Source organism: Paralichthys olivaceus, chromosome 5 (assembly GCF_024713975.1).
Source record: "Paralichthys olivaceus isolate ysfri-2021 chromosome 5, ASM2471397v2, whole genome shotgun sequence".
In the NCBI taxonomy this organism is placed as follows: domain Eukaryota; kingdom Metazoa; phylum Chordata; class Actinopteri; order Pleuronectiformes; family Paralichthyidae; genus Paralichthys; species Paralichthys olivaceus.
This window is the reverse complement of record NC_091097.1, coordinates 15,230,993-15,247,262: the sequence shown is the minus strand read 5'-3', so window position 1 is coordinate 15,247,262 and position 16,270 is coordinate 15,230,993. Positions and strand designations below refer to the sequence as shown.

At 41.0% G+C, this 16,270-nt stretch overlaps 2 protein-coding genes across 2 annotated transcripts in view; one reads left to right on the top strand and one right to left on the bottom strand.

Moving 5' to 3' along the window:
• Positions 1 to 970: 970 nt before the first annotated feature.
• On the bottom strand, positions 971 to 14,251 carry cacng1b (calcium channel, voltage-dependent, gamma subunit 1b). The gene is made up of 4 exons (XM_020102846.2): positions 13,996 to 14,251; positions 5,158 to 5,232; positions 4,061 to 4,198; positions 971 to 3,719 (listed from the first exon to the last, which is right to left on the bottom strand). The coding sequence occupies exons 1-4, from the start codon at positions 14,234 to 14,236 to the stop codon at positions 3,487 to 3,489; spliced, it is 687 nt and encodes a 228-aa protein (XP_019958405.1). The 5' UTR covers positions 14,237 to 14,251; the 3' UTR covers positions 971 to 3,486.
• Positions 14,132 to 16,270, top strand: part of zbedx (zinc finger BED-type containing X) — a 23,121-nt gene continuing 20,982 nt past the window's right edge. The window contains exon 1 of the mRNA XM_069524425.1: positions 14,132 to 14,263. Within this exon, the coding sequence (XP_069380526.1) occupies positions 14,261 to 14,263 (3 nt within the window). The 5' untranslated portion in view covers positions 14,132 to 14,260. The remainder of the gene's footprint in view (positions 14,264 to 16,270) is intronic.

The following is a 16,270-nucleotide window of genomic DNA, read 5'->3' as shown; positions in this document are numbered from 1 at the left end:
TTTCCAGATTTAGTTTTTTCTCTCTCGGTCACTGTCCTCGCTCCCTCACCGGGCCTCATAATTTCAGTTGCATTTCACCTTCTTCGTCTTCTTGTCCACCAGACTTGTGAGAAATCTAACCCTGTGATTTAAAAAATAAAATAAAATAAAATTGCCAGCTCATACGCTCTCTGAGGGACATGCCTCAATGGAAAATGCTTGTACTGTACTGCTTTGTGTTGAGAATAGAAACAGCTTTGACAGCACTCAGTCAGAGGTCATGAAAGGGAGCGGTGGCTTTACATTCATAGCGGTGACTCAAAGGAACCGGATGACTCAAGCAAACATCAGCATACCTCATTGACAAAGTGACACAGAAGTGCAGGAGCCAGGCCAGATCCCAGGCCGAGCTGTGCTCATGTGTCTGCACTACTAATAAGATTTAATTCAAAAACATTTTTTTTAAATTCTTATTCTTCCGTAGCATCCAGCACTCCTAGACAGACCTTAAGATTTTTTATTATTCTAATAATTTTTATTTTATCTTGCGTTTACTCTTTTCTTATCTTTAAAAATGTTTTTTCTGTATCAATCACAATTTGTCTCACAGGGACAAGGCTCCTTTTACCTTTACCCTCAACAACAGTAAGATGAAACCACCCCCCATGCAATTATGGCACTCTTATTAACATTATTTTTTCACACTTCCACTAAAACCTGTTCTCACTTCTACAAGACATTTTTATCTTCATGTGATCTAATAATGGTTATTCTAATGATATACTTCTACTTACCTGTATTCCACATTCAAAGACGTTCACAAGGTTTTAAGGTTTCAAAACATAATACTATATAGTAACTTGAAGCATCTGTAAACGTAATTAGATAAGAATGAGGCACTAACACAAGTGAGACACAGATATGAAAGCAATCTTAACCATTTCCTTGACCTTTCCCACAACAAATACATCCAACAGCAAGGACACCCATTTTTGTTGCTTTATTTATTTTTTTTATCCATTAAGCAAATTTAAATTATTTACAGAGACACATCCGTCTGTGTACAATGTGTAAATCCTGTTTTTCCAGGTCAGTGTTCACAGTCAACACTCAACATCATCTGCAAACACATTCGCTTCCAATGCGTCTGTGTCCTCGTCCAGCTTTTATTCCAGCCTGGGCTCAAAAATGTGTGATCCATGAACACAACAATTTTGTGTGTTATTTTCATTCACAAAATACGAAACAGATTGTTCCTTGCATGGTTTGTAAACAGGTGAAATTGTAAATGTATGGGGAGTCCAGGGATCTAAACACATGTAGTTGTTAGAGAGGACATATGGCTGTGAATCAGTGGTCGCTCTGCCTGTGCTCTTCTCACTGCTCCAGGTAAAGATCTGATGAATGATTTAAGGAGCTTTGTGCATCTATTACAGCCTCTCCTGAAAAGCTCTGACCTGCAGCGTGTTAGGTCTCTGGAGCATTTCCAATAGATTTGTCTCTCAATTTAACCACTTCTTCTGGTTGAGAGGTTCCTGCACTGAATGTGACTCTGTGTGTGAATGTGTGAGCAACGACATGAGGATCACGGAACACCTGGTAAAGAAAAGACTGGAAAAAGCCAGTTTTTTTATTTCCTTTGTCAGTAGATAACCATATAAAAGCAAATCAAAAAGAAATCTGCAACCTTACTTGATTTTAAATTGTCTATGAACACAATGGAAGCGGAGGGAAAATAACATGATTATGCATTAGTTTATATTATAATTTAAAAGAGTGATGGTAAATGTTATGTCCGGGGAAAACCAATGCTATAAAGTCTTTTGCTTTGCAATGTGCACAAAAAGTCATACCATCCTGACCTTTATAGTTTTATTTTAGTCTCCTCTCTATAAAAAAAGACAATCATGGACATACACTTAGAGCGTTCACAAATCTAAAATAAAAAGTTTGGCAAGTTGTTTACAATGAGGTGAATATTTCTTCAAACAAAACATCTCTTATTTTTACGCAGTTTACTTCAAAATAACAGCTGGTTCCTGTCCAGCTGAACATGACAGTGCAAATTATATAAAATAGTTGATTAAAAAAACTGACAGGTTATTGTTTCAATTTTTTAAAATATAAACCTGTACAATGACCGAGTCACATTTTTTGATTGCAGTAAGAAAAATGGAAATGTTCTTCTCAGTCGGACCCCAGAGCTAAATGTTATCACTCCTTGTTTTTCCCTGTGAAACGGCATCATTGCATTTCCACCAGCTGACTGACTCTAGGGCCAGAAATATAATTCAAATGTAAAATGTTAGGACGAAGATGAATATTTTGCTAACAATATACAACCTTTGTGTAAGGTATACACAGGAAATAGAAATTACTGCTGCTTTCAGGTGAAACCAGATTGAAAAGTAAAACGTGAAAAGTGAAAAGGTCAGCTTTGATTTGAATGAGACTGTGATTAAAAAACACAACAAAAAGAAAGTCTGTTGCTCTGAATGAGGTTTTCATCTGACAGCAAAAATGTACAGTCTACAGAACAGAAAACTCGTCAAGCTTTAAACTACTATTTTACAATCATATGCATTAATTCAAGTACATAAAGTCTATATCATACTTACCCTAAATATGTTTTTAGCTTTGGGCACACAGAAAGAAAAGTAATATAACTTAATAGTGCTGCAGTATTGCAAAGGAAAAAACATTACAAACATCAAAATCTTTCAAAGTTTAAAAGAAATTCTAAATGGATGTTTATGGAGGCACTGAGGAGCCTCTGATCCATTAGCCTCAATAGCGCAATGGAATCTGTTATTAAGGTGTTTTGTTTTTTTTACCTCCGCCAAGGACGTTAAGTTTTCATATGTTTTCAACGTTACAAGATCGGGCGTTTTTCAACATTTTCCTTCGTGTGCAATCAGCTGCAATTGCAAAGAAACATCCAGATCTAGTGAATTCAAATGTGATTTCATAAGTGTTCAGTTGGGCCTTGAGGTATACGCTCTACTACTATCCATGATTCACATGATCAGTTAGTCCAGACTTTTAATGTTTCTTAAGGTCTTTTACTTTGATGTAATTTTAGTCTCAACATTTGATCCTGACTTATCTGTTTGTTGTATGTCTGTATTTTAAGTCTGGGGAAACCAGACTAAACCCTCTTTAACCCTGATGACCCACTGGGGGATTTCTTTTGTTTTTTTTGTTTGACTTTTTTTCCTCATTTTGGTTGTGTAGATTTTTGTGGAATTTTTTGAATTTGTACCTCTTTGCCTGTAATATGACTAAAATACTCTGTGTTCACAAAATACTCCCCTCCCTGAGCAGGTTATAGATAAAACAATTCACAATTTAAACCAATTCAAACAGCTTTCTTTTGATTTCACTGCTATTAACTTGGTGCACAAGGGCTAATGCTTTGGAAATCGCTTGCAGGATTGATAAATACGTGGGTTGGTATAGGGAGCTTATGTGTTTTCATTTCAACTATGCCTGTTACATCACCTGTGGCTAATCTAAGGTGTCCGGCTCGGCGTCCATGCAGGTCTCCCAAGGATTACGAGGCATGTGGGGCATGGAGATGAGAAGCAGGGCGACTCCGCTGAGGATTAAAAGAGTGAAGGAGGCACAGGCGCAGGTAAAGGACCAGGAGTAGTAGTATTCAATCCAGATGGTCTCATCACTGTCAATCATACGTTTGACAGACTGGCGCATTACCTCGACGGAAATGATGATGCAAAGGCCTGGGTGCCAAAACAGAAAAAAGTGATTGCAAAGGGCAAAACAGTTAAATCAACCAATTTTACAATTCCACGTTTACACTGCAGGATTTCAGATTTATTTGAACCCTGTAAATGTGATTTTCTGTGAGATCACACTCATCACAGTTAATTTCATTAAATTAACCCCCCCCCCCCCCAAAATTTTTTTTTAGTTTTTCAACTCTGTTAATTTAGCAGCGTCAGTAATATTCACAGCAAAAGAAAAGGTGTGCGTGACGATGACACACTACATTTCAGGTTGAGCTATAAGAAAAAGAAAAAAAAACAGATTCGTGATCCACATTATCTGTTATATATCTGACCTGCGAAGGCAAAGAACATCCCAGCGGGTCGGAGTAGGTAGTCACGGCCCTTCCCGAAAGAGAAGATGACACAGAGAGTGCCCAGGATCATGAAGAACAGACTGAATATGGCGATGGCTGCTGCTGAGATATTGTACTCTGAGGAAAGGGAAGAAAAACAATTAGAGGCGGGATGCAAGAGAGACGGCAAGATGGAGAAGACGGCACAAAAAACAGCGAGGAGGAGAGATGTGGAAGGAGCGGAGACGGCAAAGTTGTGGCGATTAAAAATTGAGAGATTGGGGAGGAACAGAAGGGGAGGCAGCATTATCGTTTACATAATCATTGTTTCAATATTGCACTCAGGCGAGTTATGACACAGATAATTAGCCTTTAAATAAGCCTCACTTAAAAAACAACAGCCATTTATATAAACTGGCAATAATGCTGTTTGCGTGACAGATAAGATGCTGCATAAAGAGATGATTAGACCATCTCTTTCTCCTTCCACCCACCTTGCATCCTGTCTGTTTGTCAGATAAAGATAATCTACTCTTTCTTTCTTTTCCAACTGTGATGGAAATGATCTGATTCCGCTCCAGCATTTCGACAGTGGAGCGACACAAATGTGTAAATTAACCTTGAACTCAGCGTCTAAAGCTCATTGTTGGACCTGTGTAGGAGCTATTTCCTGGAAATACGTTAACTTTGAATATAACAATCTTGCTGCAGCAGGTGAGATAAATGGATGAAAATCAGAGGACATGGCTGCAGATTTCTTTTCTTATCTGATGTGAGCGATGGTCTGGAGTGTAACCATGAAACATCACATAATCCAGGCAGCATTAGTGTATCCTACAAAATCTATTTTTCTATTGCAGTTGTTTAGAAAACTAATGTAGAGGACGGGGTTGTAGCATAGTGTTGTCTGTCATCAGGGTTGCACACATGACGACACATGCATTTCCACACATGTTCTGTTTTGTACAATGTGGGTATGTGATGTTCATGCACATGTGGTAAATTTTATTTACTCCACACTGCATTTTCTTTTACTTTAGTGGAAATGGTTTCTGTTATCACTTTTATAATCTGTGTGGTAATGAGAAGGCACCCACCTTTCTGGGTCTTGACTTCAAAAACTTCAGCCTCTTCCCCCGATGTAAAGTGTTTGAAGTAGGAACAGTTTTTTGCTGCAGAGGAAGACAGGATGAGAGAAATTCAGAGGGGAAGACAACACACTGCTCAGGTTGTGTCTGTAAGACTCTTCAATGTCATTGTTAAATCTCCTGCTGGTATCAAATACAGAAAATTAGGGTTTCCGTGGAGTCTCAAAATAATACTATGATACTACACCCCGGTCAGAATTATTGCAGTACACTCTTTCCCCTGGCATACTTCACCTTACCTTCAATTATGGGGATGTGTAAATGTGGGACTCTGCTTACAACTCACAATAGGTCTTAAAATTTGCTTACAACTCACAATAGGTCTTAAAATTAATTTACAGTCTTTAAAAAGGTTATAAAAGAAACCTGCAGAAACCATAAAAAAGTATATATTGTATGAATGGCTTCATAATTTCTTTTACCCAGGAATTCAGGGAGGATGTGTTGCTACCAGCTAGCAAAATTAATCATTATACTTAAAAATGTAAAGTTATTAACTTATGACTCATATGTTGTGTGATCACAGTGTCTTTAGTTTCACCATGTATGATTAGCATAAATTAATATTCTTTTCAATAATACTATCATGTGTTTTAAACTCTTCCTTAAAGTCAAGCTGCAGTTCTGTAAACTGAATTAGGAAATTAAACAAATGTGTGTGTTATAGAACCACATATCTTTCTTGTGTCTAAATCAGAAAACATTCAGCTTTCACAACTGTTCCACTTCCTCTGTCTGTGTTTGATCAGGTGTACATGTAACATTGCACTCCAAATCATCTCCAGTATTCTGCAGCTTTGCCATCATCCTTAAATAAATGTCTCAAACTTGAATCCTTCCCCGTCCTGTCGGCTGTGCGCTCATACTTTTCAGAAATCCAGCTCTCACAGGAATAATGCATTTCTGCTCTTTGCTTTAGTCCTTTGACCACAATCTCCAATATTGCCTCATACAGAAAAATGATTCCTGGGTGCCGTCCTTTCCCACACATTCATCTATCTGTTGGCTGTCTCGGAGGGGAGCAGGGCAGAGAGGGAGGGGTGGAGAGGACATAAAGGCCAAGTGAGTGTCCCCTCGTTCCTCCACTCACCATCCGTTCTCACTGAGATTAAACCCATAAAGCAGACAGGTGCTCTCTCTGTCCACACAGAGATGGAGAATGTTTGTGTGTTGTCTCTCTCTCTCTTCCCCTCCCTCACTCACTGTGTGCGTGCGTGCACGCACTAGGCAACAGAGAAGCGGTTTGTTATCCAGGATGAGAAAGAATCACTAAAGAGGTAACCTAGCAACAGGCTACTGCAGGTCTCGGCTGGTGCTATTTACTCATGTTAAGGCATATCAGAGCGTGTGCGTGCGTGCGTGTACGCGTGCACATTTGGAGAATTTGTATCTGCAGATACATTATTTTCATTAGCCTTCTCTTTCTCTGTGTCGTCACCTCTGAGATAATGCATTTCATTCAGAAATTATTCAGACCACTCACGTTTTTATGCTGCAGCTTTATGCCAAAAACATATCAAATTAATGAATCTATACTTAATGCCCCTTAATGACAAAGTAAATAGAAGAGACCATTGCAAGTTTATTGACACATACTTCAGTATTATGATCCTTTACCTGGTACTTACAGTAGTTGAAGCACCAGTGATAGTGATCATAGCCTCTTGTCTTCTTTGGAATAACGTGAAAAGCTTGTCAAACCTCGATTTGCGGATTTTCTGTCTTTGTTCTCTGCTGATCCTCTCCAGCTCTGTCAGGCTGGATTGTATTAGTAGACAGGTATTCATTAGTTCTCTCCACAGATGTATGGTTTGGCCCAAGTTGTGCATTGTGTTGGAGGATGAACCTTAGTACTCTGGACTATATTTTCTACAGGCTATCCCTCTACTTTCCTCCGTTCCAACGAATAAATTTGAAACAATTATATTATAACTTTGGCTTTATTGTGTAATAAGAGTAGAATATTATTTTTGCTGCAGTATAACACAATAAAGGACTATCTACTCACCACAAGACAAGACATATAAACCTTCGCAAGCAAGTTTAGAAGCTTCAAAAGAATGAATAACTGTTTATCTGCTGGAGGATGAATTAAAGAGGATCATGTAGAAAGCACTGCGAAAAATGGTAGTAATTAGCCTTGCTCTCTTCCCTGTGTCTCAATTCAGGGCTTACCCACAAAGACCGCCTCCTTTTATGGATCGCGTAGACCGTAAAGGCCAAACCCAAATGAGACGCAGGTCTACAGAGGCTTTCCGTGATCAGTGTCACCAGCTTGTCCAGGCTTTATGGCTGTTGCCGGGCAACAGAGCTGTAGTTGGACGAGACGATAAAGATTTAATGCCCCTTGGTTTTTAACATTAGCTTTTCATATGAGTTGAAGCATCGGATGTCTCGTCACTTGACGGCATCATTACCTCTTTGTCACTGAAGCGCAATGAATCCTGTGATAGCTTGGGTCAGGAAAGAGCTACCCGTTGGTGCCTTTGTTTCCTGGGGATGGGAGGACGCAATTTAAGGAGCATTGGAAATGGGACAGCCTAGTGGCGCCGCTGTTACAAAATTGGTCTTCATGTGCAGCCTCCAAAGGACGCATCCCCTGAACTAAGATACAGCTCATGTCTTCTAGTTTGCAGTCAATTGGTTCTAGAGTTCTCAGTATCTGCATGCAATGAAACAACAGATTGTCCATTTCACACACAAGTAGAAGTTATCCTTATAATTAGAAAAATAATAATTTATTTTTTAAACTAATGATACTTTAAAAACAAGGTTAAAAAATAAATCTTCTGTATCCCATAATCAAGTGTAGATGAGCAGATTCAGTGTGGAGGAGAACATCTGGGTGTGCATCATCGACCTTGCAGTCATGGCTAATGGGGGGATTTAGTTCTGGGGGCAGCGTGATTTAGAACGAGCCATCGCCTGTCATTTTAGTTTTGCCTCTTCCCATTAGACTCCGCTGCCACCTCCTCCCTTTGACATGCAGCTTCTCCTTTTCACGTTTTTCCATTTTCTCCACCTGTCATTTAACCTGTCACCTAGACTTTTTCTCTCGGTTTAGTTTGGTTCTTCATTTCCATCTTTTTCTTTTGGTTTCTCTGCTCACATCTCTCCCTCCACCCACATTCCCTTTATCCTCTGAAGTTTTTAGGACGCACAGTCACCCACAACGTGCTTTAAACTGAACAATGCTGATATTTTTACATATCATGACGGCAGTGCAGACAATATAAAAAAAAGATTCTATTGCTTTTAGGACTTTGGGTGTTTTTTTTAGGTGTTGAAGAGAAGGGGGTGCTGCTCTTTTTCTAGCCAGGCAGAATGACCGACTAATTCTGGGTCAATGTGAATTGGATTAGTGGTGGTATTTGAATGGCTGCTGCACTCGGAGATATAATAACTGGGACAGGACAGCACAGGAGAGTCCTTGCGGCTCCTGTGATCCTGTACATGTATATGTTTGTATGTGGCCGAACCTTTATCATGAAATTCAACAGACAAGAGTTTGACTGTGGTGATCACGGTCAACACAAATGGCATCATAGCATCATATTATATAAGAGATGTCAACAGTTCACTCTGAATATCATATTCACTGTTGCATGTTTCAGATTTACATAATGGGGAGTGATTCATTCACATTTTGAAAAGTTAACCCATCTTCTGAATGCCAAAGCAGCCGCACACCTCCACAGTTTTTGGAGCGGGGACCTGGCAGACTAGAATAAAAAATGTCTGGTTGTGTAGAAAAGTAAAAGCGGTGGTTCAAGGTCCTTTGCAGGGTATGAATTGAGGACACCAGCCGAGTGCTGTGTCACTGAAAGAAGCAGAGGAGGACGGGTCTTTTTTTCTTTTTCAAAGGTGCTTTGGGGTAATGTCTTTCCACTAGAGAACCAGAAAATATGTTGTGTGACAACTTGGATGAATCTAAAGATAATAAACTCCTTGCTCCCTTGCACACATGCTGTATGTGTACATGCAACACAAAAGCACTGTTTATGCTCTTTTGTGATCCATAAAGCATTTGTTTGATTTTTACCGCACTCTAGCTGTCCTGCGTAATTTGTGAGAAGCAATTTCATAAGTAATTTAGGTTTGCCACTTTGCTGGCTGTTGTTACGCAACTCCTTTCCAAAAGCAGTGTAATTGTGCCTGTATGAAGCCGTTTGTTTATGCGCCTGTTGACGACTAACTCCCCCTCTTTGGGAAAATGCAAATGCGTGTTATTAAATTCTGTCACTCGGTCCTCGATGATGTGATCGGTATAGTGCACTCTTATGGTTTTTACGCCACTGCACAATGGCTGTGTTCAACAATCAGCCTACAACACATCTACAACACACGTGAAATTAAAAAGCAAGTTCAGTAAAGCTGCCGTGATCATTTTATTCATTCAGCCTCTCCATTAGACTTAGTGGCCACTTATGCAGATACTTTAAAAAATGGTATCAGAGCTCTGTTTGCCTACAGCTAGGTCAAAACTGGGAACCAATCAGGCAACAAATCCAAAATTTCCAGCAGCTACCAGACCCAATCACAACGCAGATTTGCCCTGCTTACAGGAGACATTAACATCACAGCAGGTGCCCTAGTTAACAATTCACTTAACTCTGGTGGCAACACACTTGGCTCTTACAGCTCGTAACCTTAGCCTACAGTTAGCTAGTAGCTAGTTCAAACTGGATTCAGCCAAATGTGTTAAAGGTTCAGTGTGTAGAATTTTGTGATATCTGGTGTTGAAATTGCATGTTGCAGCTGAACACCCCTCACGTCACCCTCCACTTCCAAACATGAAAAAGAAACTGTGGTAGCCTTCAGTTGTCATACAATCTCAGAAGGTGTTTAGTTTGTCCAGTCTGGACTAATGTGAAAAACATGGCGGCTTCCACAGAGAGGACCCCCTCGATGTAAATATAAAGTATTCAAATATAGAGGGCCTTTTCTGGGGTAAAGTAAACTACAATTCATATAATTTAGATGGAACGAACTAGTGAAAACATCATGAGGATTATTCTACATTAAATTTCTAGTTTATAGTTCCCTTTCACCTAAATCTTACACACTGGACCTTTAAAGTCCCACACAGTGCTTTAAACGGAAAACACTAATGCAAATTAAACAACACGACTGCGAAAGCCACAGCCGGCAGTGTGGGCGAGTTTGGAGCTGGAGTATTCTGCTGTATGAAGCACTCAAACTGTTTTTAGTGTTAAATTAATGTTGTTGGTTTAGGTTTTATTAATTATGTCATTTTAAGAGTTTTGCACTTATTTATTAAGTGTTTAAGTTCATTATACATTAAACTGTTAACAGTATATTTGATACATTTCAACTTCCAATTTGCCTTAGCAATAAAAAAGCTGCTCTTATTATCTACTCTCGTTTTGTGCTTTGTGAAAGCAGGTTGAACATGTCACACAATGACTTCATGATGCAGACCCTGTCACGAGGTGTTAATGTTGTTGCCTGAGGTTTGCTGGCTCGAGTAAAAATCAAGTGTGCAGCCGAGCCAAACCTTCAGTGCTTATCCGAGCCACCAGCTTCCCGATAGCACTCTATCAAGGTGGAGGCAAACCGCTGAGGTCAGAGAGCGGCTGTGTTTCTCTATCGTCTTCTCACCAACCTGGAAGATTGACCAGTGGGGGATCAGCAGAGACAGCCCCTGACATTCGGACAACAAGGGCTTGAAAGGCCTTTTCTCTGCCACTGGAGGACAATCACTGAACTGATTAGTTTGGATTTACTCATTTCCTCCCACAAGCCTCAACTTCATCCTGATAAACTCACTTTCAGGAAGCAGAAAAGAAACCAGCCAACCATACTCACATGGATGAAAAGGTAACTGGTTTCTCGGTATACAGTGGTAAAATTGCTGGGAGTTATTCCATCGGTGATTGGTTGGTACAGACACAGCATGAGTCTGCTTATAACATTTGGGATCAGTGTTTGCACTTAAAATAATGAGTTGTCAACTATCAACCTTTTCTCCTCCGCTCCGCTTGTTTTGTGTTATTTTATGTCGATGAACAACAACAGACATCAGGGCTGTATTGTTCGTGCACATTTGATTTACTTATGTAAGCTTTCCCTTAAATAAGTTATGTGAAGTATTCATTATAAAACAAAAGCCGTCTTCAATTTGAATGTTTCACATTTGATATGGTGTTGGTACCATACTATTATTTTGATTGATAATAAATATATCATTTCAATATAAAGCTTGCACAAATTAATTCAGTGTTTACATTTTCAGCACATTTTGAAATAATAACATGATATTACCAATAACAGTGATCATTTTTGTCACCATAGTCCTGATACAAATTTACACACCATCTCTATTCTCAACAAAGAACCAGCTCTACACTCATAGACCCATCTCTGACAATAGCAGGGCCACAAATGGGGAAAGATGTGCTTGTATAACCAAAACCATTAGGCCGGGCGTGGGAGCAAACGGCCACAAGCCAAATCCCCTAGACCTTTTGCAGGTAATATTGGAGAATGACTCATTTTCTCTCATAATCCGAGAGTGGAGGCACCATTGTGGTTGTGCGAATGTCGCTGCAGCAGCAGACTTAAGGAGGTCGGAGCCCTGTTCACACACAAGACGAGCTGCGACAACTTCAGTCTATCATATGGTTTCTCTCTAGTCGAGTCATTATGTACATTTCAGGCTGTGTTGAATATCAGAGAAGCAGCTGGGATCCTGCACAGATGTTGACAAACTATTTTAGTGCTGCTGTCAGACTGTGGAGGTTGTAAGTGGATCATTCATTATATTGGTGTTGTCTGTTAGCTACAATATGCCCTTCTGTCATTTCCACAGGTGATTGACTTGAAGAAAAAAAATCTCCTAAACAAATTGAAATTTCTGTCTCCATTTCAAACCAACACTGTGTTGTGAAGGAACACTTGTCAGATTTCTATTACAGGCAGCTGTCACACCTCTTCTCTAGCTGCTCTCAGAGATGTACTGAAGTCCAGACATTTTCCTGAAAGTTTCCATTCTCCAGTTTGTGAGAACGCCAATGTCCGAGTCAGAGCTCTGAGGAAATGTGAGAATAATTTATGTTAGGCCTCCTCCATGCTCCCCTCAGACGCCACCTCTGAATGTTCAGGACATTTTCCGTGTCTGACTGGAACAATCTCCTGCGGCATTCTTCATAATGTGAAAGTCAAACTCTGGAAAATATCCAGACCCATTTTGCCATTTCATGACTGAAAAAGGCTTCTGTCCACTGGTACTGTTGCTTTGTGGTTTCTCAACATGCGAGACATAAAACTTAGTACAGTATCACCTCTCTGGACTCTGTAAAAGTGCTCCCCCTCTCCTCATCAACAATGGCATCCCTGCCTCTGACCACCCATGTACACTTCAGCTTTCTTATCCCCAATCCCCTTCATCCCTCCTGAGGCTCCCAGTTGCACTCTAACTCATGAGCTGGAGTGGGAAGCCACACTTCATTAAGGCCTGTACTGATCCTGAGGTGCTGCAGGCGAAGTCAATGACAGAGTCAGAGTGAAATCTCTCTCTTAGGCTGAAAGGCACGCGCACACACAGCCAGTGGCCAACAAGATACTGTGTACCTCAGGGCTGGCTTTCTTCTGATTAAAGTTGTAAGACTATTGTGGAGCTTTTTAAAAGCTTCACAGAACATTTTTTTGACTTATAAATTTAATTCCCTGCTGTATGCAATGCAATTAAAGGAAGGGAGATTACTTTACAAAACTGGTTTGTTTCTTCAAGATCACTTTTTGCACCACTTTTTTTTTATAGCTTGTAATTAGCTTGTGAGTGTGACTACAAAATGCGGGGCTTGTCAGTGGCACCAGAAAATACTGCTCACATTAAGTGACTTCCTTAGAAAACTGCTCTCCGGTCACCCTGTTGATCAAAGTGAATCCTCAGGTCTGCTTTGAAACTGCGAATCACACTGAGCAAGAGACGTAGACATTAAAACGCATCTTATGATCTCATAACTTAGTTCAACAGCATGCTGACAAATAGTGTAACGCCTCCTGCTGTGATCAAATGGCTCAGAAGAAGGTGTAACAGAGGAAATGAAAGAAATATGGGCCTTGCTGGTCGTACATGTAGAGTCTGTGACAGCAGACAGACACGGCTCGTGTTTTTGTCGCATTAAATGTGAAGTATGGCTGCAATATGCTTCCATTACCCACTTGACTTCAGCTGTTTGAGTGAGCTTAATTGGCAGTCAGTTCGGAGACGTTCTCTCTCGAACATGATGATGGTTCAGTGAGACGCCGGCTATAGAACTGTTCCACACTCAGTCCAGAGAGTGAGAAAGAGAGGGTTTTGTGTGCGCTCGAACATGTGCACACACCAATCATGTGTGTTAGAATGTTTGTGAGAGGGGAGAAAACAGGATGAGTGGAAGGAGAGGCTGTAATATATACTGACACTGACAGCGAGACTGTTGAGGACTTATGGAAAAATGAATTGCAGTTAGTTTTGACTGTTTCTGGTGCGTTTACAAGGAAAACTTTTAAAGTGTGGAGATGTCAACATCAAGGCTTAATTATAACTGTGATGAGCAGATAGACGATAGCATAGACCTCCATATTCAGCTCCTAAGTCTGTATCTTCTTTGACCTTCAATTTTACACTGATACATGAAGAACTGCAGCATGAATATTTCTTTACCTCTTCAAGTCCAAAAAAAAAAAAAAAAGTGGTTTTGAGTCAGAGGAGCTTGTCAGTCTGCAGCTATACAACAAATAAAGATGCTTAGCCCTTACATTTCTGCCATGCTTCCATACCTCCAGGTAAGCTGATGGGGCCGCAACCTTTGCCCTGGGGGTCCTCCTCCACGATGAAGATGCTCTTCTTGCAGAGCCTCCACAGGCCAAAGTGGGCTGCCTCGCAGGTGGCGTTGAGCTTCTCCACGCGTGGGCTGAGCACGGCCCAGTGGTCGGTCACCACCGCCGCCAGCATCGACGACATACCCACCACGATCACCACAGAAGTGATCTTGACCTTGGTCGCCTGCTCCTCAAACATGCTGCTGCCCAATGTGTCTGTGTGATGGTAAGGACAGTCAAGGTTGCCTGTGTCTTGTTTTTCTTCCGGTCCTTGATGCCAGATGTTGAATCCAGAGGTTCCTCGTCTTGTCTGAAGCTTCACTTTACACCGATGTCCTCTCGTCTCTTCTGTTCTCCTGTCTACAGCTCTTTTCTTCTCTTTCTCTGCCTTGAGCCTGGTGGTTGGTATAAAAAAAAAAAAAAAGGGGGCCAGATAACAGTGCCCTAGTTTCTACCTCTCTCCTCCTCTCCCTCCCCAGTTGCTTTTGGCAAGCTTAGGCCATTCAGCTTCGAGATGAACATGTATCGGGAAGTGCTTACACCTATTACACCTATTACACCTATTACACCTATTACTCGACCATTGACAGGAGTTGGGTCACGATCAGACACTTTCATTTGACAGTGCATTAGTTCTGAGGGTTCCAGTTCTGCACTTCTAACAACACGGTCAATGACAATGTTTGCAAACTCATGGCAATACTTGACAGTCCTGATCAGTATTTCTATCATTCCAGATACTGATATCAATCCATTATTTGTCCAGAACATTCTCTGTCACATCTCCCTCATATTCTCCATCAGTCGGATCCATTACCAGCCTCAGTCGTCTCGGGCTCTGAGTGCCAGGGGACTCCTTGGGGTGTGTGGGGGGGTGCGATTTCCTTTATTAGTTGTCGTCTGAATGAGCTGATCTACATACTCAGCCAATCAGCAGTCATGGTTTGAGGCAAGGGTCCCACCTGATACCAGAAGCTGATCCAGATTTGGAAAGACAGAAAAAAAAGACCTCTGAAAGTGGAGGTTTAGTTGGTTTCTGTATTTTAAATCAGATTGGTTTTTGAGTAGATATTTTACAGAAGCATCGAGATAAAGCATTCCCCCTATGGGTTTTTTCTTTATTCAAGAGATTGGTCTTTTAGTTAGAGAGCAGGAGTTATTGATTTCACATTCAGATTTTGTAATGCTCACACTCAAATAGGCCTGCTTGTGCTTAGATTGACCTTTCACTGCCTGTCGTTCCCAGAGTTTTTCTCTCCTTAACTATCTTGTCTAATAGAAATATATACACTTAACAAACTGTAAAAACATGCTACATCTCAGAGGCATAATCAGCCATCTCCCCATGAAGTACTTGAGTAAATGGACAAGCTTTTTATAAACCACTGTGCCCCACTTTAGACAGGACTCTGGCCCATTTTCAGCCCTGACAACGCTCACACGTCTCTGGCTTTTTAACACATTAAATGGCAGGACGTTTAAAGGAAGAAGTGGAGGGACAGGGTTTCATGATGATGCGTGCGTGCGTGCGTGCGTGTGTGACTGTAAAGCAGAGAGAGAAGGAAAGGGAAAGTCACTTGTTCAAAACAAGTGTTCATGTTTCGGTGTGGAAAAGTACTTGCTGGGCAGAAACTCACACATTGAGTCTGATGTCTCACACTTTGTAGTTAATGTGAGACAACCAAAGTGCCTCCTTCCAACACCATCAGTAGTTAACTGAGCCAGGAAATTGATCATCAAAGACAAATCATCTCACTCTCTATCTTAAAATAACAGAAACCCCACAGCAGGGGTTGAGAGGAGATGAGAGTTGTGTTCATTATCACGTTCCACCTGGATGCATTTGCAGCAAAACTGCTTTTTCTCCCACAAGACGAATCCCTTCGCCGAGGCTGTGAGAGCGACCGCTTGTCTCTTAAGTGTGTAATAATACAGCCTGTCTTACTGGGTGACCCTCTGACCTGCTTCATTTGCTGCACGGTTCCCTGGAGACTGGAACGACCGAACACCTCACAGCTGCTAAGTCTCCAAGCAACGAGTGCCCCAGTGGTGACGCATTATTGACGATACCAGCGAGTCACACATGGAGGGATTGCTGCATGTCAGCCGAACAGCGAGGTGAAACACAGGAAACGGATGACAGCACCTGGCAAGAAGGATTTGTTATCAACATCACCAGAAATTTTACTGGCAAACTTTCAACACTGTGCAATGACAGAAACATACACACACT